The sequence below is a fragment of the Mirounga angustirostris genome, unplaced genomic scaffold (assembly GCF_029215605.1).
Source record: "Mirounga angustirostris isolate CCGP_5_RB_7025 unplaced genomic scaffold, mMirAng1.0.hap1 SCAF_4, whole genome shotgun sequence".
NCBI lineage: Eukaryota > Metazoa > Chordata > Mammalia > Carnivora > Phocidae > Mirounga > Mirounga angustirostris.
The window spans coordinates 142,197,854-142,221,367 of record NW_026991712.1 but is presented as its reverse complement, the minus strand read 5'-3'; the positions used below and the strand labels follow the sequence as shown (position 1 = coordinate 142,221,367).

Here is a 23,514-nt window from a genome sequence, read left to right as displayed (position 1 = left end):
GTTTCCCTTGTGAGATAGTCCCACTACAGGATTGTAGGTAAAAGCTGGAAAAATACTTGTGGGGAATAGCATGCTAGAAACACCAGCCTTAATGTGATATTGGCCTAGGTAGGCTCAAATGTTCCTTCATATTTTAATGTTCTATAGCCCCATGATTATGAAGCAGAATTTTCCAGGTCTGACAGGTCCCTAGTGCTGTGAGAAGCCCCACCCTGGCAAAGTAAAGGGCCCTGTGGCAAAGTCTGACTGAGAACAGCTGCTTGCTGTATCCCCACAAAGATCCATAATGTACATCACATGGTAAAAAAAAAAAAAAAAAAAAAAAAAGAACAGACTGAGACATCCCACCAGCAAAGAAAAGCCAGTCTTTGCCTAAACATATCTGACCAAGGAATCCTCCTTCCCCTCCATAATATCTATTAATGTCTAGTTGAATTAATGTTCCAAAGACCACACATAGGGAAAAAAGCTGGTATTATCTCAGGTGTAATATATCTCTCTTCCCATTTAAGTGATTCCCCAGGACAAGAGTTATGGGTCATCCTTTCAGTTCAGAGTTTCTACCATCTAAAAAGATGGGCTTGAAGATCTGAGGCTGGGAGTCCCTGGTTACCTTGGGCAGGTAGTATCCAGCAAGCATGGTATCACCTGTCACTTCCCTGGGCACATTCAGGGGGATGATGTTTCCCATTCTCTGCACCTCATGAATGACGGCATTGGTATAGGGCATGGACTCTCGAGTGGCTATACTTGGCAGCTGTGACCAGCCAATCACCCTGTCGATCTCAGCATGGACTTTTTCTGGAAAAGAAGGTTCTATTATTCTATTATTCCACAACCTTCCTTAAGCCTGATTAAGCTGAAGAATGGAATAATCAGGATCAAAGTGGCAAAAAAAAAAAAAAAAGGCTAAAACTATAGCAGGCACTGTAGACTTTGGTTTCTCAGGAGGTATTTCAGAGTGAAAAGTGGGCCTGGGTTTTAGACATATCTGGTTGCGAACTCTTGCTCTGAAACATTACTCTTGCAAGTTACTTAAACTCTTTGAGCCTCAGTTTTCTCTTATTAGTGAGGATAATCTACATTCCTCTTACGTCTTGAGATTTACATGAACCGATTTAGGTGAGCACCCAACAAATCAAAGAAATTTCTAATTGTGCCCCAATATACCTCTTTTCCTCTTTTTTTTCTACGATAATAGAGATGTTAGCTGTACACCCAGTTGCCCAGCTATAGACTACATTTCCCAGATTCCCTTGTGACTAAGTATGACCATGTGACTAAGTTCTGGTCAATAGAATATCTGTAGAACGTATGTTTAATACTTAAAACATGTCCTTAAAGGAAGGGTATATGTTTCCTTCTTCTTCCCTTCCTACTCGTGGAAAGGCAGCCCTTGAGGTGAGTCATCTTTGACCTTGCAAACAAGGGCACCATTCTAGATACAAAAGAGCAACATATTGGAAGGAGCTTAGAACCCAAAGGGCTCTGCAGAGTCCAGCTTAGGTTTCTTAACTTTAGAGAGAAATAGAGAAGGAGAATTTCTTTTTTACTGGCCATTTAAAACATTTTTAAAGTTGTGGTAAAACATACATGACAAAAAATTTACCGTGTTAACCATATTTAAGCATATAGTTTAATGATGTTACATATACGTTCACATTGTGCAACCAATCTCCAGAACTTTTTATCTTGAAAAACTGAAACTGTACATCCGTTAAACCATAACTTCTCATTTTCTCCTACCCCAAGCCCTTGGAAACCAACATTCTACTTTCTGTTTCTATGAATTTGTCTACTCTAGAAATCTCATATAAATGGAATTATACAGTATATGTCTTTTTGTGACTGTATTATTTAACTTGGCATAATGTCCTCAAGGTTCATCCGTGTTAGAGCATGCGTCAGAATTTACTTCCTGTTTAAGGATGAATAATATTCCACTGTATTCCATATTTTGTTTATCCATTCTTCCATTGATGGACACTTGGGTTGCTTCCACCTTAGTTTCTGTGAATAAAGTTGCTACGAAGATGGGTATAAACATCTGTAATTTTAAGCTATTGTTATTTTAGAGACCCTATTACAGAAGCCAAATCTATATTCTAAAATGAGGTAGCTTTTCAACTTTTTAGAAAATGTAATTCATAGTTCCGAAAGCATTTTACATCATGATTCAAGACACATAAACATAGGTATACACACATATAAAACATACTTCTATTTATAATTATGGAAAGAAATGAAGTTTCATGAACAAACTTATCCTTAGTACATGGGAAGTACTCTGATCTTTTCTATTCTATTTTTATTTTAGGAAGAAATGTTGGTCTTGATCTACTAAATTGATTTTATGTCCCATTAATAAACTGTTACCCACAGTTTGACAAACTGTATCCTAATATCCCATCTCTCATATGCTCAAACTGTTCTGGGTCCTAGAGGAAAAAAAAAAAAAAGATTATAACAGTCACTGTCTTTGAATGGACAGCAGTCTTTGGGGAAGACATATGAATAATGTACAATCAGCACAGTAGTGGAGGTATGTTAGGTCATCTCTAGAGGAGGAAAATAATCCTAATAATAATAAAGTCAACTTTAGAGGAAGGAGTTTCCTACAAGCTTGGGGGAACATCTTAGAGGAGGTTGTATTTGAGCAGATTCTTCAAGCACACCTGATGACTGACCATGTAGATAAATTGGGGAACTACGCAATTGGTAGAGGGAAGAGCAGGCCTGATGGCAGAGGCATAAATAAGGACAATGCAAAGGAAAAAACATGTAATTTAGTGAGGCCACTATGCAGGGTGGGTGGAGCTGAGGCTGGACAGACAGGAGGAGGCACATCAGAGAGCATGATATGCCAGACTAAGGAGTTTGAACATTATCCTCAGGGCAATGAAAGACATTACTTAAAAGGATGGAAGGCTGTAACTAGATTTCATGTAAGAATATAAGTCTTTTCCTGGAACTCACCACAATGTCAACTGACTTCATTGTTTCCCCTCTAGACTCTGAGTGTCCTGAGGGCAGGGACTCTGTTTTATTGGTATGATGTGAACCCATCAGAATCCTAACAGAAAAACCAAAGAAGGTACCCGTTCTTAAGTCCACATCACCTCATGACTGTCCTATCTTTTCATTCTACCATGCTATCTTCTAGCCCCAATTTGGGGGAAGTATGCTCTAGGAGGCAGCATTCTGTCCTGGCCCAGGCACACTCACTGACATGCTCACCTTGGATTTCTGGGTTGAGGGCCAAGTAAAGCAGACCCCAGCGCAGTGTTGTTGAAGTTGTCTCGGTTCCAGCAAAGAAGAGGTCCAGGGTGCTATAGATGAGGTTTTCTTCATGGAAACTTGAAGTAGCATTGCCCCTATTCTAGAAAGCACAATGTTTACTGGTTTATTCAGTTGGTTCTTGGTTGCTACAGTACACCGGTGCTTCATCCTGGGGCGAGACCTTGGAACAAAGGATCCCCAGGAAAAATATCTTTCCCTTTGACCATCTCAAGAGATAGAGGCTTATTACAGCGACATCACTAGCATCCTCCTGCCCCAAGTAGTGGAAGCTTTTGTTAGCTTTGGTGGATGAAAATCAAGACAATTCTTTAGTTTATGCCTAAATTTGGGAGATCTATTAGTACAGTGGAAAGAGAAACAGTTTAGTAGAAAGACAGGCCTGGACTCCAGTATTAGCTACATCGTTCACTATCTGCATGACCTAGGGCAAGTCACTTAATCTCTCTGCACCTCAGTTTCCTGTTTCAGAAAATAGAAATGAAATACACATGCCCTTTAAGATGGCATTATGAGTTACATGAGATGTAAAGAGCACGTTACAAATACTCAACACATGCTTGTATTGATACCAGGAAGAATAAACTGAATTCCTCTTATGTAAACCAATTCTCATATCTCCCCGTTAATCTCTTCCTTTCTAGGTGAAACCACTCTGATTCCATCAACCATTCCTCACAGCACTGCATCATCTTTATCACCTTCCCCTGGAAGCTTCAGTTTGTCAACAATCCTCTCAATGTGTGGCCCCATACCTGCACAACATTTAGCTAGTGAAGTCTCCTCCTCTGTGGAGAGATCAATGCTTCTACTAATGTTATCCAATACAGTGAAATAAAAGAAGGGATGGATAGAAATCCACCATTCTGTCAATTCCAAGAGGAGGCTCAACTAATCTGATGAAAGATTATGACACTGACACTGATGCATGGATGTATATTGACCACAGGGGTACTGTGCTAAAAGCTATACAACCAATTTGGCCTTTCCCTGCACCTTTCCCATAATGTTGGAAAGTGGATGGTAGGAAGATCAGGGAGGAAAGCAAAAGTTCCACTCGGGCCCTAAGCCTGAACTCTGGCATCCAAATCAGCCTTTTCTTGTGTTCTGTGCTGGGGGTTGAGGGAAGGGGCAGGCAACTGGGCACAGGTCCAACTAAAAATGAAAGAGTCCTTTGAAGCTCATTTGTTAGTTTTCCTTTTGTATATAGCTCCTTCAGATACAGGTAAAGGGCAGAGAACAGAAGACGAACAGGCAGTATTTGGGCATCCTCAAGGCCTCAAGCCAAATACCATTCAACCCCTGTCTTTTTTTTTTTTTTTAACTTATTTTTTATTTAAATTCAATTAGTCAACATCTAGTGTATCATTAGTTTCAGATGTAGAGTTCAGTTATTTATCCATCGCATATAACACCCAGTGCCCATCAACACCTATCTTTATTTCTACTTACCTTGTCAATCCTGAGTTAATGCTGCTCCTATACTCTATGAAATGCTGCCTCTATTTTGACTCCCCTGTGATAAACGAAATAATGACCCACCAAGATGTCCATATCTTAATCTCTGAAATCTGTGGATGTTACCTTATATGGCAAAAGGGACTTTGTAGATATGATTAAGTTAAGAATCTTGATGTGGGAAGATTATTCTGGATAATTCAAAGTCATTACAAGAGTCTTTATAAGATGGAGGCAAGGGGGTCATAAAGAGAAGATGGAAAGATGAAAGCAGAGAAAATGCTACATACTGGCTTTGAAGATGGAAAAAGGGGCCATAAGCCAAGGCAGCCTCTAGAAGGAAAAATCAAGGAAACAGATTCTTTCTTAGAGTCTCCAGAAGGAACCAGCCCTGCCAACACCCTGATTTTAGCCCAGTGAAACTGATTTCGGATTTCTGACCTCCAGGACCGTAAGAGAATAAGTCTGTGTTGTTTGGAATCCCCAGGTTTGTGGTAATTTGTTATGGCAGCAATGGGACACTAATATACCCCCATTTGCTCTTTAAGAACAAAGGAACAGGGGCGCCTGGGTGGCTCAGTCGTTAAGCATCTGCCTTCGGCTCAGGTCATGATTAAAAAAAAAAAGAACAAAGAAACAACTTTGGTTCCCTTACCTTTTCCATTTCCTTGAGGTAAGCGTCAATAAAATCTCTTGGTTCAGCAGGATTCCAGTCTCTCCTGTGGTTTTCAGTCATATGAGCAATGAACAATTTCAGTTTCTCCCAGTTGCTAAAGAGTGTTTGATGAGGTCCAGGAAGAAATTTCATAATCCGTGGACAGATGTTGTAGAGCTAATTGAGGAAAAACAAAACACTCATAGAGACAACTGGATGCCCGTTTTTCAAGACAAAATAATCGATATTCTCTTTCTATCTTTCATTTACTTGCTCTTAAACCTTGGGTAGCCTTGCCTCTTCTCTCTCACCCTCTTCTCTCCTGCTAGCAAAGCATTTCAGCACTCCATCCAAAGTGTATCCAGTTTCACACCGCATCTCACCCCCCCAGCCATGTTGTCCCCTAGTACAAACCAGCAGCATTTCTTACCTGGATGCTGTGATAGCCTCCATCAGCTTCACTGATTCCATTCTTAACCCACTCACAGTCTGTTTTCCACAGAGCTGCCAGGGGCATCATTTAATAGTTTAATCAGATCATTTCACTCCTTGGCTCTCAATCCTTCAATGACTTTCTATGACTCTCAGACAAAGCTCTGCATCATTCTTCTGACATACAAGCTCTGCATGCACCAGCCCCCTGCCCCACACCTGTCGCCTCCTTTGCTATTACTCCCCGCCATCATACTCTCTCTTACTCTTACTCTAGTGCAGCACCACAGTTCTACCTAGAACGCTCTTCCTCTGAAATCTGCATAACTTCAACCCCTCATTTCATTAAAGTGCTGCTCAAATGTCACCGCCTTGGGGTGGTCTTAACCTGATGATCCTATAAGGACCCCTGCCACCCTCTCTCCATTCCCTTATCCTGTTTCATTTTCCTTCATGGTAATTACCACTAATATATGTGTGTGTGTAAGATATATATACATGTCTTATGTATATGTATTTGCCCCGCTATGATGCAATCTTCATGTAGGTAAGACATATTTTACTGAAATAAAGTATTTTTAAAAATATTTTCTCCAATAATATCTGGTAGAAAGAAGCAGGACATAATGGAAAGTCACCTAGACTTAAAATGAGATAGATACAGGTCTATTAGCTCTGCTGTTTTCTAGCTATAATAGTTTGGTGATGATGATGATGATGATGATGATGATGATGATGATGATGATGATACAATCTGTTGCTCCTTAGTTTAACTAGCTGCCAATGGGGCCCTGGGATTATTCTGGTGACTGAATGAGATGAGGTCCATACAGCACCTAGCACAGAGCCAGTGGGCCACTATCTGGATTAGCTTACACGCTCCTATATCTGCTTGTCCACACCATGATGCTTCATTTCATCTTTAAAGGGGTTTTTGGTAAAAATTAACTGAGATAAAGAATGTATATTTGTCCATCGAGATGCTTGGGACTCCAAGAAATGCTTAATAACCTTACCTTACTGCCCCTTCTTACCTTCTCAGGAATTACTTTTCCCTGGGGAAAATCAGCTGGGTACCCACTGAACTCTTATGACTTCCTGTCTTAATAGGGCTGAAGAACATGGAATTATTGAATTGGTAATTACTGTTATTAGAGATGAGAACAAGGAATTCAAAAGTACCTCTGACAATGGTAATAATAATGATAGCTCACATTCATTACACCCTTTGAATGTGCCAGGACTCATGCTAACTGCTTTATTGGTTTTGATGCGATGGGTCCATAAAGCTCCAGGCAAAGATGCTTGTCAGGAATAAATAAAAATAAATCCACTTCTAGATACTAGAGAGGTGGCGTTAATAGGGCCACTTTTCCCATAGAAGTGTCTTCCAAATCCAGGAAAGTGGTTGAGAGACCAAGAAGATGAGCAGAGTTTCTGACAGACTCACAGGCCCAGTGGGACAAAATGGAGAGCAGCGTCCACCAAAGGAAGGGGTGAAGTTTGAACCCCAAAGGTCTATACCCTATGGAATGGGAAGATTGATAATGTCAAGTGTGGATGGGCATGTAAGTAGTGTAACTGCTTGCGAAACCTTTAGGCATCTTTTATGTCCAGGTATAAATTCAAGAGAAATGAGTGGGCATGTCCACAGATGAACAACTGTCCAAGAATGTTCATGGCAGCTAATCATAACATCCCAAACTGGAAACAACCCAAACGTTCATCAATAGAGAATAGAGCAACAAACAGTGCCATATTCATACAATGAAATACTATTCAGAATTTAGAAAAGAAAAGAGCAACTGACACAGATAAATCTGCAAACAATCTGCTGAGGGAGAAGCCAATCACAGAAGAGTACTTCTGGGGCAGCAGAGTGGCTGGATTAGGGAAGGACATAGAGGGGCAGGACTCAAAGGCAATGGCAATATCGTGTTTTTAAATAACACAACATGGATGTATAGGTGTATGGCTTGTAAAGTTTTACACTTCACATGCATGTTAGAAATGTTCTTTGTATGCAGTAAATATCCAATAATATTATCAAAAAACACTAAAGTCAACAGATGGATTTTAAGTAAGTTTGAGTTGAAGTCAATTGTAAAAGGTGATACTTCAGCTTAAACAAAAAGGTGGTATTTTAGTAAGAACTCATCTGTGTCTGACATCAGCTCCAATATTCTTACCCAAGATGTAGAAAGAAAACCCTTTACCTGGCATCTCATTGATGCCTCCAGACACGTGACGTCATCCAGCAACCTCAGCAATTCCTGAAACTGTTCATCCTCGTACTCAAAGCGCTTCCCAAAGGTGATAGAGCAAATAATATTGGAAACTGCACTGTTCATCTTGAAGTGAGGGTTGAAAGGCTGTCCTGGAGGTGAAACAAGAGATCGAACCTTTAGATTAGTTTGTTTCTATTTTCTACTAAGAGTCTGCTCTCCATGACATTTACCATACTGAGTATATACTGCCTGTGAAGCTCTGGCCACAGCCCCCTACACAGGGTCTAACATGTAGCAAGTACTCGGTCAATACCTGGGAAGTCAAATTGATGACCAGGGTTTAAAATCAGTAATGTGTTTAATACCAGTCCTCTTGTGCTTAATCCTAGAGCTCCATGAAGGTGGGGTCATGGTTAGTTGTTCACTGTAATATTCTTAGTGGCTGGCATGGTGCTGGGCACAGGATAAGTCCTTAGGCACTTAATAAGTATCTGTTCAGTGAATGAATGAGTCACAATCTCCTGTACCTGTCCTAGGAAACAACTCACCATTCTCTTCTTCTATTGCCTGGATGAGGTGATGGGCTTCCTCCTGAATGCGTTCCTCTAAGCTCTTCCTTCCTAGACCAAAGTTCCTTAGGGTCGCCAGGGTGAACCTTCTTTGCTCCTTCCATGTTTGGCCACTGGACATGATCAATCCTGGAAAAAAAAAAAGCCAACATTATGATATTCTTATTCTATTATGTAAATATCTGGCAAATGGTATGGAAATATGTATTGGTGGGAAGAAGAAGGGCATTAAGTCACTTGAAAACTATTCAGGGAAATAATCCCAAGGTAGTGGATATAGTGGCCAGCATTATTGCTTGTAGTGCAGGGACTTGAGTGTTTTTACTGCATTATGTAAGTTAGCACTTACAGAAACTCTATGAGATAGGTATAATCCTTACTCCCCTCTCCCATTTTGCTGACGAGAAAACTGAGGCACAAAAGAAACTTTTCAGGGTCACAGTGAGCAGCTGAAGAGGCATTCAAATTCAGGTTTGCTGGATTCCAAAGCCCCTGCTTTGATTACTAGTCACATAAGTATACTGAAATACTTGTTTTATGCTACACACTAAGAATGCACTCATGGATAAGATAAAATACAACTCAAAAGGAGGCAAAGCTTTCTAGGAGAGTCTTATCTAAACTGGACCTTGAAAGATGAAGGAATGACTCAAGAAAGCAAGGAAGAGTGACTATTCCATGCAGAAAGAATAGCACATGGAAAGGCAAAGAAAAAAAAAACCAACTTGTTATGTTCAACAATTCATCATTTGTTTTACAACACAGATAAGGCCACCCTCCTTTCTTTTCTTCATCTCCAGAGTACTCTCTAACTCCTTTTAGTGCCTGGCTTTGGCCTCCACCATCTCCACGAGATGGCCATCTTTGTCAAATCCAGGGAAACTTTTCAACCTTATCTTTCTTGATCTTTTAGCAGCACGAGGCACTTCTCTCCTGAAGCCCTCCCTTCCAGAGGTGCTCAGGACAGCACACCCTCCAGATTTTCCTCCTTCTCATATCTTTTGCTGGCTCATCTTCTTCTTTCAAATTTTAAAATGATGGAGTTCTTCAAGATAAGGTATAAAGCCTCTTCTCTTCTTCCCTGAAACCCCATTCCTGGGAAATCTCAACTCCAAAAGTTTTGGAGATCTATTGATACTGACATCTATTGATAGTGACAATTTATTTCTGTCCCTGAGCTCCAGACACATACACACAACTGTTTGCCTGACTTTGCCCACTTAAAAGCCTTTCAAACTCAGCATATCCATGATTGGATTCATGATGTTCTCCGTACAACTCCACACCCAAGCCAAACTACATACCTGTCCTCCTCCAAATATTCCTCCTTTCCATCATCTACCCACTTGGGTGTCTACCTCAATACCTCATTCGGCTTTCCTTCTCCCTCTATTTGGGTCATCATATCTTATTGGATTTACCCCTCTGGATACCTTAAATTCATGTACCTTCACTGCTACTAGCCTGGTCTAGTCTACTCTATTGTCATTTCTTGCCATCTCCCTAGTCTAAGCTACAACCTTCTCTAACCTAAAATGCTACCATAGTCTCTTGTTCCCTGTATAGTCTTCTGCACTGCAACCTACATAAGTTTTTAAAATGTACAATGTAAATATGGTGATTCCTTTCTCTACTTAAAATCATTTAAGAGTTTCCATTGTTATTAACATAAAACCCAACACCCTTAACAAGAACTTGCATGAACAATTCTTGGCCAAGCTCAGCAGCTTTATCTTCCTTTAATTATCTCCATTTAATCCCTGTACTTGCCACACTGGCCACCTTTTACTTCCTCAAGTTCGTTGTCCTTCTTCCCACCTCAGGGACTTTTCCTATTCTATTCCATCTGCCCGATTGCCTCTTCACTTTGTTAAATTGATTGTCATTTATTTACATTAGCTTTCTTTGAATCCCAGGATTAGATTAGATTCCCCCTAATAAATGCATCCTGCACATATCTTCATAAGACTAATGCTTTAAGTTATTAGAGCTAATTGATACTGTTTTTCTGACTATAAGTTACCTAAGGACATGGATTTTATCTGCACTACTCACGGTTGGTTGGTTGCCTAGCACTGGGCTTCACATAGTAAATGGAGTAAGTGGATGTAGAGTTGGAAGGTAAACTATTTCAAAAAGGTATGGGGAAGCACCTGAAAAAACGGTACTTGGGTAGAGTACTAGATTTGAGTTATCCATTTAGATTTTTAAATGTTTTAAATGTTTTAAATTTTTACATTTATTTATTTATTTATTTGTAAAATAATTACTAAAACTAATTTAAGAAATAACAGAAAAAACTTGAATATATCTATATAACCAATAAAGAAACTGAAAAAACATTTTTTAAAATTTTTGGGTGGTGTTTACAGAGATTTTATTTATTTATTTATTTATTATTTATTTATTTTTATTATTATGTTCAGTTAGCCAACATAGAGTAGTGTTTGCATTTATTTAATGATAATTTTAAGTATTCTTGCCAAACTGTTCTAACACAGAATGGAAGGCTTGAGATACTCTGTGGGAACAGCCCTACCAAGAAAGCATAAGGAACTTGAGGCAAGAAGAGGGACTTATGTAAGCAGCAGAAGGAAGCAGATCTACAACGATTTGCCTAAGGGAAGAGATTGGAGCATGAAGCAGAAAGAGGGAGCAAGAATGCATTGCCTCTTCCTCTGCTATCACTGAGTAATGCAGTTACTTGTTTATCAGTGTGTCCAGAGTGAGTTCATGCAGGAGACACAGCTTCTTCCAAATCCCTGACAGGATCTGCCATGTTCTCTAAGGGGGTGCCTTCAATAGGGAAATGTGGGCATCCAGCATCCAGCTTTCTTTAATTTCAAGAATTTTATAATGGGCCTGCTCCCTGAGAGTGTTGGAGAATTATAGTCACAGAGGCACCTTTAACAGACCATAAAATATCAAACATGGCCATCTTACATTGGTTAAGAAACTTACCATTGTTCTTGAAGATACGTTCTCGGATAGGAGTCATAGGGCGGTTCACAAAGACTTGGTTCTGGTCGATAAGGACTTCTTTGATCAAGGGCAATCCAGTTATAACAACTACAGGCAAGTCACCTAGCTGCATGCTCAAAATGTTTCCATATTTCTTCACAAGCTGAAAAATAGTTAAATAGGCACAGTTGAATATGCACATGTCTGTGTGTCTGGGAATGGAGGGTATATGTGTAGCTGGGGAAGATCTTGTACTGAGGAGAGTCTGTGTGCACCTTGGCATGATGGGAGCTTTTCTCCTGTTTCCTTTTCCCCTTCTTTCAACTAGACTCGGATTGAATTCACTACAGGATGTGGATGTTCCTTATAAATATTCATTCATATATTCAACCTACACAAATTGAGTGAGCATCTACCACGTTCCCAAGAACGAGGTATGAAGATGTAACTATAATAAAACAAACAAGGTCTCCAACCCTGAAGCATCTTAGAGTCTAGTGAGGGGAGAGAATTCAGAATATGTGACTAGCCAAAGAAGGCTGATATACTTAGTGTAAGTCTGGGGTTGCAAGCATGGACTTTTTAGCAAATCATGACTGTTGAAGTAGAAGAGAATGTCCCCTTCCTCAACACGTGCTAGCTGACTGAAAATTCTTGTCATAGTTGGGGCCAGTTATGCAGAAAAGCACTCTAGTTCTGGAGCTATGTGGGCACTTTAGCTGTATGGTTCACTAGCTGTGGGCTCTTGGGAAAGTTGCTTCACTTTTTTTTGAGCCCCAACTACAGAAAGGAAAGAATTATTCCTCCCTCAAAGGGTTTGGTGAGGAAGAATAAAAGCAACAGTGTGAAAGGCACTTGGTTTTCTGGTACCTGGCACACAACTGCTTGAGTCCCTGAGGAATGACTGGGCTCATAGCAACAGAGAGGATGAGAGCACATAGATGATGTACTGGAGGAAGGCACATGGACACTGGGTGCCATGTGAAGCACATTTCACTCTTTATTTCACTTAATCTCACAACCACCCTGTGGAATTAATGATTTTCCTTGTCTTTCAGAAAAGGAAAATGAGTCATAGCCCAAGTAATGTCACCAAGGTGACAAAGTTATTGAGTGGTGGAGGGAATTTGTCAGGCATTGTGTGTGATTTGTGGACAAAGACATGAACCTGAGAAGGCACCAGGCCCTTAGAGTTTAGTGGGAGGGAAAGAAAGGGAGGGAGGGAGGGAGTGGGAGGGAGAGAATGGAAAATTGTGTAGTGTGTCACAAGTATGCACAAATATGTAGGTATGTGCAAGTGGGTTGGATGAGTGAATGGCTACTAATCAAGGTATTTCCTGACTTGTTCATTCAAGAGATGACTCTGAGTAGATCCTACCCTTGCCTCTCATCTACCCAGGCTGTGGCTAGTTGCAAGCAGTGGTACCAAGCAGAAGCGTTCCATTTCCTCCGCATGTCTGTGGTCCCTCCTTCCCAATCCCTACGCACTCATGCTCCCCTTTGCTATTCTCAGGGCCTTGGACCCTCATCAGAGCAAATGCAATGGATTACACCAGTCTCATTCCACCACCCTGCTCCCACATTAAAAACCAAGCCTGAACTCAATGCTTCCCTTGTCCTTTTATCCCAGAGTCTTCCATCAATCTTTGTTCATCTCTAGCACAGTATGTCCTATCTTGCTGGAAAGGGTGGAGCCAAGATTTGCTTAGAAATGGCAGGAATGGGTCCATGAAAATCAAGCAAAAGCTTTTTGTTTGTTTGTTTCATCTTGCTGACTGCCTGAATGAATTTCTTAGGGCTTTATAAAAAGGATTTCTTGACTACTTTTGAATATTCAGGAAGGATTTTTTTGGAATGGTTAAAAATCTCAGGTTAAGCTAAATGACTCCTAACTGACGATGTGCATATACAACCTAGAATCTCAGAATATATGACAATGTGCATATACAACCTAGAATCTTGTACTTGGCAGGGACATAGCACTCCACTAGTATTTACTGAAATGAACTCTTTCAGAATTTCAGCTCTACCAGCTCTCTGCCCATGTATATTTCTAGTCCAAAAGAACTGGACCAGAAACTTTCACAGCATAGTCAATTGTAAACATAGATAGATCAAATGACCTCCCAGAGCCCCCTTAATGACTATGGTGGGGTCTAACAGTTCTCACATGCACTGTGCCCATCATCTTGCCCAACACTTTACAGGATGTAAATGTGTGACACACCAGGCATCTGAAGATGTCATAAAATAGAGCATACTGTCCAACGTACAACAATAACCCAAGTCACTACAAAAATGAGAGAGCAAGAGAACAAAAGAGGTTAAAAATACGATGATTCAGGAGGCTAAAATAGGCTTAATATCAGAAAAGAAAATAGAAAAATAAAGAGAAAAGAATTCACACGAACTCTAAAAGGTGAACAAAAGTAATAGGAGACAGAAATTTAAGACAAATGGTCAAAATTCCAAAAGTGGGATTAAGTACTTACATAATAAGGTGGAACAAAATTAATGTTGAGAAAAAAGAAAAATTAGAAGGGTTAGTGAGATAAGAGCTTGAACCATGATACCCAAGAGACAGACAACTGGGAGAGATTCCACTTCTAAATTCTTAAACTCAAAAACCCACAGAACAAAGACACAAAGAGAGGAAAAGGAAAAGAGGAAAAGTGTAGCAATTCTCATTTCCAGGGCAGCAGGGGAGAAGGTCTGCTCCTCTGAACTCTGACCAGCCCTGAGCAGTGTGCGTGCGTGTGTGTGTGTGTGCGTGCGTATGTGCACATATCATTCTAATAGACAAAAAAATGCATGCTGTTTCTATATGTTACTAGGGTTTAACATCTTTTCCCTAATATATATGTATAATATATATTATATTTTAAAAATTGTCTGTTTATGTCTTCTAACTATTTTTTAATTGGGAAGTTCAACTTTTTACTCACTGATAGGTAGAAGCTCTAATAAAAAGTTATGAATGGGAATATTTTTATTTTATTACACAGGAGTCTGGAGAGATATATACCAAATCCTATAGAGGAATTGCTCAGCATGTTTGGGGGGCTGGGTTGGCACAAGGAGGGGCAAGATTTTCTCCCTCTCACTCACTAGTTGTATTCTTAAATGTTTTCTTAATGTGTTTGTATTGCTTTTATTTCTTTTATTCCTTTTTTTTCTTTTTTAAAGATTTTATTTATTTGTCAGAGAGAGAGCAGAACCAGGGGGAGCGGCAGGCAGAGGGAGAAGCAGGTTCCCTGCTGAGCAAGGAGCCTGATGTGGGGCTTGATCCCAGGATCATGACCTGAGTCAAAGGCAGACGCTTAACTGGCTGAGCCACCCAGGTGCCCCTGTATTGCTTTTATAGTTCAAAAGTATTTCTATCTGATGAAGAAAGAAAGAAAGAAAGAAAGAAAGAAAGAAAGAAAGAAAGAAAGAAAGAAAGAAAGAAAAGAAAGAAAGAAAAGAAAGAAAGAAAGGAAAGAAAGAAAGAAAAGAAAAAGAAAGAAAAAGAAGGAAAGAAAGAAAGAAAAAAAGGAAAGAAAGAAAGAAAGAAGAAAGAAGGGAAGGGAAGGGAGAAGGGAAGGGAAGGGAAAGAAAACAGACCGAAGGAAATAAGGAATAAAGCATCATTAACAATTGTTCTTACTCTTTTCTGAGTCACAGAATCCTTTGAAAATCTAGTGTATGGCATGGATCTGCTCTTAAAGAAGCTCACAGTCTAGGGGTGCCTGGGTGGCTCAGTCGTTAGGTGTCTGCCTTTGGCTCAGGTCATGATCCTGGGGTCCTGGGATTGAGCCCCGCATCGGACTCCCTTCTTGGTGGGAGTCCTGCTTCTCCCTCTCCCACTTACCCTGCTTGTGTTCCCTCTCTTGCTGTCTCTCTCTCTGTGTCACCCATAGACCCTCTCTAAAGGAAATCCTAAATGATGTACTTCAAACAGAAGGATAGTGATCCCAATAAATAAATAAAATCTTAAAAAAAAAAAAAAAGAAGCTCACAGTCTAATGGAGTATATGGAAAAATAATCAGTTCTTATTTTTACTATTCTGTACAATAAATCATTCGATGAGGGCAAGTTAAGAAGCACATAGGGGGCCCAGGCGCTAGGAGAGGTTCCTGGGAAAAGTATCTCCTCATTTGAGTAAGGAGATAGGAGACAAGGCTGGCAAGGTAATCTGAGCTAGATTGAGGAGAGTCTTCATGCCAGGTGAAATAGTTTGAATCCTGTTTTGTTTGTAATTAGAAGTCTGGAGATGTTTGACTAGGAGATATAATGTAAGTGAGTATTTAAGAGCTTGGACTGTGAAGTCCTACAAATCTGAATTCACCTGTGACTTTCTGTGTGATTTGGGGGCATTTGCCTTCCCTGTGTCTCAGTTTCCAAACCTATAAAATGGAGGTTATGGCAGGATTAGCCCCAATACTAATATTAATAAAAAAGTTATTTATTGTTATTGATATATTTGGGAGCATATTTTAGCAAAGGGACTCTGGTAAGATATTGACAAAGGAATGAAGGGGAAGAGGCCAGAGAGTGGGATAATGGAGCCCATCCAGCAAGGAGGCCAGACAGGGGATGCCTTATATGCAAGAATAGTGACTTTCCTTGAATTTCTTGCTATCAACTTTTAAAGAAAAGGGAAGAGTGGTATATAGAAATAAGCATCAACTATGTGCTAAGCACCCTGGCAACAAATTGATATTCATGGGATTATTTGATCCTTTTAACAATCCTGAAAGCATTTTCAGTTTTCAGAAAAGGAGGCACAGAGATTTCGCACATAGCTTGGGCACATAAAGTTTGGGCTCTTTCTAACTCTTTAGGTTTCATCCTTAAATGAAAGGATGAAGATACTCTCTCTTCTTCTGAGTGACGGCACTCCCTAAATATTAACGAGCCACATGACTTCCCAATCAAAAACCGCATTCCCAGCTTCTCCAGGTGTAGCCAATGGTACAGGAGTAGTGGTGATGTGTGCACCTTCTGGGTCTCAGCCTTAAATGAAAGCTGCTTGCTCACCACCTTCCCTATTCCTCTTTTTTTTTTTTTTTTAAAGATTTTATTTATATGACAGAGAGAGACACAGCGAGAGAGGGAACACAAGCAGGGGGAGAGGGAGAGGGAGAAGCAGGCTTCCTGCCGAGGAGGGAGCCCGATGTGGGACTCGATTCCAGGAACCTGGGATCATGACCTGAGCTGAAGGCAGACGCTTAACGACTGAGCCACCCAGGCGCCCTTAAGAAATTGCTTTTAATACTTCACCATTGAATATGATGTGTGCTGTAAATGTTTGTAGATAATCCTTCAAGTTAAGGAAGTACCCCTTTCATTCTTATTTTGCTAAGAATTTTTTTTTTAAGATTTTATTTATTTATTTGACAGAGAAAGACACAGTGAGAAAGGGAACACAAGCAGGGGGAGTGGGAGAGGGAGAAGCAGGCTCCCAAGGAGCAGGGAGCCCGATGCGGGGCTCGATCCCAGGACCCTGGGATCATGACCTAAGCCGAAGGCAGACGCTTAACCATCCGAGCCACCCAGGGGCCCCCCTATTCCTCTTTCTGTGGAGCAGAACTCACACACAAAGGTGTTGCAGGACCAGAGCTACAACATAGAAGGAACTGGAGTTTTTGGATGACCTCGAGGTATAAAGCAGCTTCTCGCTCCTGGACTTCCTGCCTACATCTGAACTCCTTTGTGGGAGAAAGGTAAATTTTGATATTTTTTTACACCATTGCATTTTGGGGTCTCTGTTATAAGCGCTTAATGTGTATCCTAATACATTTATCTACCCTATCTACCATTTTCCCACTTTGGTCCAATAAAGTTTTCTCTTACTTAGATAAATACTCCTCTAATAGGTCATATAGCTGTGATAGAGAAAGTTTAGAAAATAGGGGAAATAACGGAAGAAAAGGTCCCTTCCTGCCATTTAAACAGGCTAGTTTCTTCACTGTGTTGCTGCCGTGTTCTGGCTCATGCCACTTCCGCACATTTGAAATACCCTGTCCCCTTAACTCCACTTAGCCACTTGCCTAACATTCATTTAAAGCTCAGTCCAATTTATTCCAATATTCTACAAGAGGTTATCTCTAGGGCTTCCCATTCTCCATGATCCTATCTCCTGATACCTCGTTTGGTTACCCTGAGTCTACACCACACATTTCATCACACGCTGTTTTGCGTTGTGGATGCGCTACGGTAAACACTTCATAAATGTGTGTTAAATAAATGAATTCATGAACAAATCAATTATCCTCTATCATGAAAAGTCAAGCGGCATAAATAGAGAATAGGTCTAAGAGGCAAATCGTCCTGGATTCCAGTCCTTCTTTTGCCATTATCTATGCTGAATAATTCAAGCAAATGACTTTATTGTTTTCAGCCAGTTTCCTCAATGGCCAAATGGAACCACCACCAGATAATACCTAACTTCTGTGTCCTTTGTGAAGATTAAATGAAAATGAACATATAAATCCTGATATAAGACCTAGCAAATAGTTGGTACTTAATGTTTCCAAATTGCTAGAATGTAAATTTCATTATAACTGGATGAACCATTTGACTCCATTTGTTTTACAACCAAAAACTTAAAAAATGCAAACCTATATGGAGTAAAATTTGACAGTCTGACTTGAGAAAACATCAGGCCACAGATAAGATCCTAGCCTCATTACTAGCCTCATTACTACCTAGTTTCATTACTAGCCAGTTTTATGACAGGCAAATCATTTACCCTTTCTAATTAGCTCTATCTTAATGGTAAAACAGGCACAGATCAAATTTCTGATTCCAGACAAGATTGAGTAAAAGCATTTCCATTTTACTTCTTCTACTAATCATGACCCTAATTAGCACAGGCAAAAATAACTCCAAGAAAGTCCTGTTTTCTCCAGCCAAAGTGCCAGAAAAAGCCTGGCCTAATAGGACAGAAACTTTTTAACCTTTCTACTTCCCCGTTCTGGAGGCAACACCATGAAAAAAGATGTGATTCTCCCCCACCCTAATGGGGGCTGCATCAGTGGAAAACATGGGTGGGAACTTGTCTTTACCCTACCTTTGTAGCAACAAGGTGATGCCCCTTGCCTGCCCAGTCTGTGAGCTGAACTGTAACTATCACTCCCAAACTGGAGGGGTTAAGAGGGGGAATTCTAATTTCTACCCTTCTACAGAAATAAGGAGATGCTTTTTTCCCATGGAGCAGATATGGATAGATCTCTGACTTCCATCCTCCCTGCAGTAAGGAAGAGGCTATCGTACCCAGGGCGGGGGGGAGTTGTCTTTTGTCCCCATTCTCATTCTCCCCAGCCTTCACTGACGAGAATGTAGGATGGAGTCCTCTGTGGGTGGACAACACATAAGTGGGGAAGACTAGAAGTGCTACAGAGGCTTTATAACTTAAACTGACATTTGAACCACTATCCACAAAAGTAAGCTTCTGACCATAAACAGGTTGACTCTCTGCCAAAATGGAAGAATTTACATGTCCCAAGTCATATAAAACACAAAATGTCCAGGATATATTCCAGAATTACTCACCTTACCAGGAGCCAAGAAAATCTGTTTGAATGAGTTGATACCAATACTGAGATGACACAGATGTTGGGATTATAGGAATAAGATTTTAAATCAGGTATAATATGTTTCAATAAACAATTACAAATATTCTCAAAAACATTTGAAAATAGTTGGGGGCACCTTGGTGGCTCAGTTGGTTAAGCCTCTGACTCTTGATTTCTGCTCAGGTCATGATCTCATAGTCACGAGATTGAGCCCTGCAGTAAGTTCCACGCTCACTGCAGAGTCTGCTTGGGATTCTCTCTCTCTCTCTCTCTCTCTCCCCCCTCCTCTCCCTCTGCTTCTCCCCACTCTCAAATAAATAAAATAAATCTTTAAAAAATTAAAAAAAATAGAAAATCTTACCAAAGGAATAAAAATATATATAAGAACCAAAGGGAAAAATTAAAACTTAAAAAATACAATAACCCAAAGAAAAAACTTAATGGAGCAACTCAACAGCAGAATAGGAATGACAAAGGAACCAGTGAAACTGAAGACAGATCAATAGACTGTATCCAATCTGAACAACACACAGAAAATAGATTGAAAAGAACAAAACTGAGCCTCAGGGATCTATATTAGAATAACAAAAGATCTAACATTTGAACCATCGCCATCCAAGAGTCCCAGAAAGAGAGGAAAAAGGATGTGGAATTGAAAAAATATTTGAAGAAATAATGGCTGAAAACTTCTCAAATTTGGTAAGAGATCAAACTACAGATCTAATAACCCAATAAGCTCAAAGAAATCAACACCAAGACATACCATAACCAAATCTTTGAAAACTAAAAGCAAAAAAACCTGGGGCACCTGGGTGGCTCAGTCAGTTAAGTGTCCGACTCTTGGTTTCAGCCCAGGTCATGATTTCTTGGTCGTGATATCAAGCCCCAGGTCAGACTCTGCACTCAGCACGGATCTGCTTCAGATTCTCTCTCTCTCTCAAATAACTAAATAAAATCTTAAAAAAAAAAAAAAGGCAAAAAAGTCTTGACATCAGGCAGAGAAAAACAACTTACTACTTATGGGGAACAACAATTCAAATCACAGCAAATCTCTCATTTGAAACTACAGAGGCCAGAAAGAAGTGGTACAACATTTTAAAATGTTGAATGAAAGAAACTGTCAATCTAGAATTCTACATTAAGTGAAAATATACTTCAGAAATGAAGGCAAAATAAAGACATTCTTAGGTAAAGGAAAGTTAAGAAAAGTTTTTGCCAGCAGACCAGCTCTAGAAGAAGGGCTAAAGAAAGTTCCTCAGGTAGAAAGGAAGTGATAATGGTAGAAAATTTGGAACTTTGGGAATGAAGGAAGAGCAACATAAAGGGTAAGTGGATAAATATAATAGACTATTCTCTTGAATTAAAAAAAGTGTTTAACAGTTAAAAGCAAGTTTATAATATTGTCTGATGTGGTTCTCAATATATGTAGACATAATATTTAAGATAATTAATTGTAAAGCAGGGAGGAGAGGATAAAAGTACCTAATGGTTGTAAAGCATCTATATTGTACTTGACATGGTAAAATGGTGATACTAGTAGATTGCATTAAGCTATGTGTGCCTCTTGTAATCCTTAGGCAGACACTTAAACACAATGCAGAGATATGCTAAAAAACACTATAAATAAATTAAAGTGGAATTCTTAAAAAAATGTTCAAGTGACCCACAGGAAGACAGAAAAGGAGAAATAGGGGAATAAAAAACAGAGGAGAAAAATAGAAAATAAATAATAAAATGGCAGACTTAAGTATTAACTTATCGATAATTACATTAAATATAATGATCTAAATCCACCAATTAAAAGACAGAGATTGGGACGCTAGGGTGGCTCAGTCAGTTAAGCATCTGCCTTCAGCTCGGGTCATGATCCTGGGGTCCTGGGATCGAGTCCCGCATTGAGACTTGCTCAGTGGGGAGCGTGCCTCTTCCTCCACCTACTGCTCCCCTTGCTTGTTCTCTCTCTCTCTCTCTCTTTCAAATAAATAAAATCTTAAAAAAAATAAAAGACAGAGATTGGCAGAATTAAAAAAAAATGATCCACCTATATGCTGTCTGCAAGAATCTCGTTTCAAATATAACGATACAAATAGGTTAAAAGTGAAAGGATGAAGTATATACCATGCAGATAATCATCAAAAAAAGAGCTGGTATGGCTGTATCACATCAGCTAAAGTTCAGGCAACGAAAATCACCAGGGATCAGGAGAGACATTACATAATAACAAAAGAGTCAATTCACCAAGATGATATAATAATTTTAATGTGTATCTTCCAAATAACAGAGATGGCAAATACATAAAGGAAAAACTACCAGAACTGAATTGAGAAATAGACAAAGCTGCAATTATAGTTGGAGACTTCAACATGCCTCTCCTAGTGATTGACCGAATCAATAGATAAGAGGTCAGGGTATAGAAGGGTATAGAAGAACTAAACAGCAGGATCACCCAACGAGATCTAATTGATATATATAGAACACTCCGCCCAGCAATAGCAGAACACATACATTTTTTCAAGCATGCATGGAACTGTATCCTGGGTCATAAAACAAACCTTAGCAAATTTCAAAGACCTGAAATTATACAGAATATGTCCTTTCACCACAGCGACATCAAACTGGAAATCATTAATAGAAGGAAAGCAGGAAAATTTCCAAATACTTGGAAATTAAATAACATATTTATTTCTTTTTTTAAAAGATTTTATTTTTAAGTAATCTCTTAAGTTTGAGGCTCAAACTCACAACCCCAACATCAAGAGTCGCACACTCCCCCGACGGAGCCAGCCAGGAGCCCCTAAACAACATATTTCTTAAACAAGGGTATAGGTTTAGGAGCCTAGCTTTAAAATTCTGTGACTAATCCTGTCATTTAGTGTTACCAACTGGGGGTTTCTCCAAAAAAGTGATAAAATCTTCTCCATCTGTACTTTATAGAAGTATGTGTTTAAAGTGCTCTAGGTACGTCTAGGAAAAGGGGAACTAGTATTTGTTGTGCACCTACTAAAAGCCATGTTTGACCATTGATGGTTTTATTTAACCTTCACAGACACCTACCACAGTGTTGTCACTCAGCTAGGTAGTGATAGGTAGCAGAGGTACCTAGCTGAGTGACAGGAAACCAGCTGAGGATTTTTAAGAGAGGGTTGGATGTTGGAGGGAATTTTAAGAAAATCAGAGGGGCCAGAGTTGGGAAACCCTGGTGGGACATGATTATAAAAAGGTGGAAAGAGGCTGAGTTAAGAAGAGTTCCAAGGGGATCCCTAACTCTGGAAGGCAGTGGGGAAGCACTAAGAAAATTTAAGAAGAGGGACATTTTAGAACAAATTACTTTAGTGAGAACAGATAGCAGGGAGAGGAGACTGAAAGGGAGGGGCTCAGCTACTGACAAGTGGCGAGGATTTAGGTAGTACTCTTACCATTTTATACTCAGGAAATATAGCCGAGAAGGTAAGTACAGCTTCCCAACAAAACCACCGCCCCCCCCCGACAAAAATATTAAAGAGGACAAAGTGATCATATTATCAATAGGATGTTCCAATAACATTTAACAAGATACACAATTAAATGGGTTAAAGAATGTAACATGTCTGGTACCCTTAAATAGTAAACAGTGAATAATATTTCACTTCTAGAAAGGGCAGGTGTAATCATGCCAGTTGACAGTGAGGAAACCGAGGCTCAACGCAGGATTTACCAAGTAACCTGCGTTAGCTGCACAGCCCCCCAGCCTCCCGCCCTCGATCCCCGGGATGCCCCCTGTCCCGCAGGTCAGGGTCAGGGCACAGCCCTGCACCTTCTCCCGTTCCTACCCGCTGAATCGTCAGGTGCGACTGCTCAAAGTCCAGATGGAAGAAGTTGCCCACGAAGGGCAGGGGTAGGGGACCTGGCGGGTAGTTCTTTGGGCGCCGTCTTTTGAGGAAATCAGCAAAGAACAGAAAGGCGACGGCACCCAGCAGGAGGGCGCGGAGATGGAGCACTGCCCAGGCGGCGCCCGCCAGGGAGCCCACCGCCGCAAGCATGGCTCTTCGGTCCTCTCCCTCGGCTGAGCTCTGAGCGGGCGACGTCCCTGCCTGTCCCTGCCGCTAAGCTCGCAGGACCGCCCGCCTGCCCCGCCCAACTCGCCCCGCCCCTGCCGCCCCCCTCCGCCCCGCCCCTGCCGCCCTCCCCACTGCACCCGGGGTGGGAACTCTGTCCCAGCTGTTCGCCCCGCCCGCCTCCTGCAGTGCCGAGCGAGCCTCCCTTTTCCCTCCTTCCTTCGCTGGACCCCAGACCCCACGCCAGCCAGGCTGCCCTCCAGAAGCCTGGAACTGAATTCTTGGGAGGACCCGTACCGGTCTTGGAAAAGGCCAGGCTA

At 40.6% G+C, this 23,514-nt stretch overlaps 1 protein-coding gene across 1 annotated transcript in view; it reads right to left on the bottom strand.

Moving 5' to 3' along the window:
* The window catches only part of LOC123858347 (cytochrome P450 2J2), a 35,422-nt gene extending 12,208 nt beyond the window's left edge, over nucleotides 1-23,214 (bottom strand). The window contains exons 1-7 of the mRNA XM_045895409.3: nucleotides 22,970-23,214; nucleotides 11,601-11,763; nucleotides 8,619-8,768; nucleotides 8,059-8,219; nucleotides 5,411-5,587; nucleotides 3,238-3,379; nucleotides 614-801 (exon numbers count right to left, since the gene is read on the bottom strand). Of these exons, the coding sequence (XP_045751365.1) occupies nucleotides 614-801; nucleotides 3,238-3,379; nucleotides 5,411-5,587; nucleotides 8,059-8,219; nucleotides 8,619-8,768; nucleotides 11,601-11,763; nucleotides 22,970-23,179 (1,191 nt within the window). The 5' untranslated portion in view covers nucleotides 23,180-23,214. The remainder of the gene's footprint in view (nucleotides 1-613; nucleotides 802-3,237; nucleotides 3,380-5,410; nucleotides 5,588-8,058; nucleotides 8,220-8,618; nucleotides 8,769-11,600; nucleotides 11,764-22,969) is intronic.
* Nucleotides 23,215-23,514: the final 300 nt, after the last annotated feature.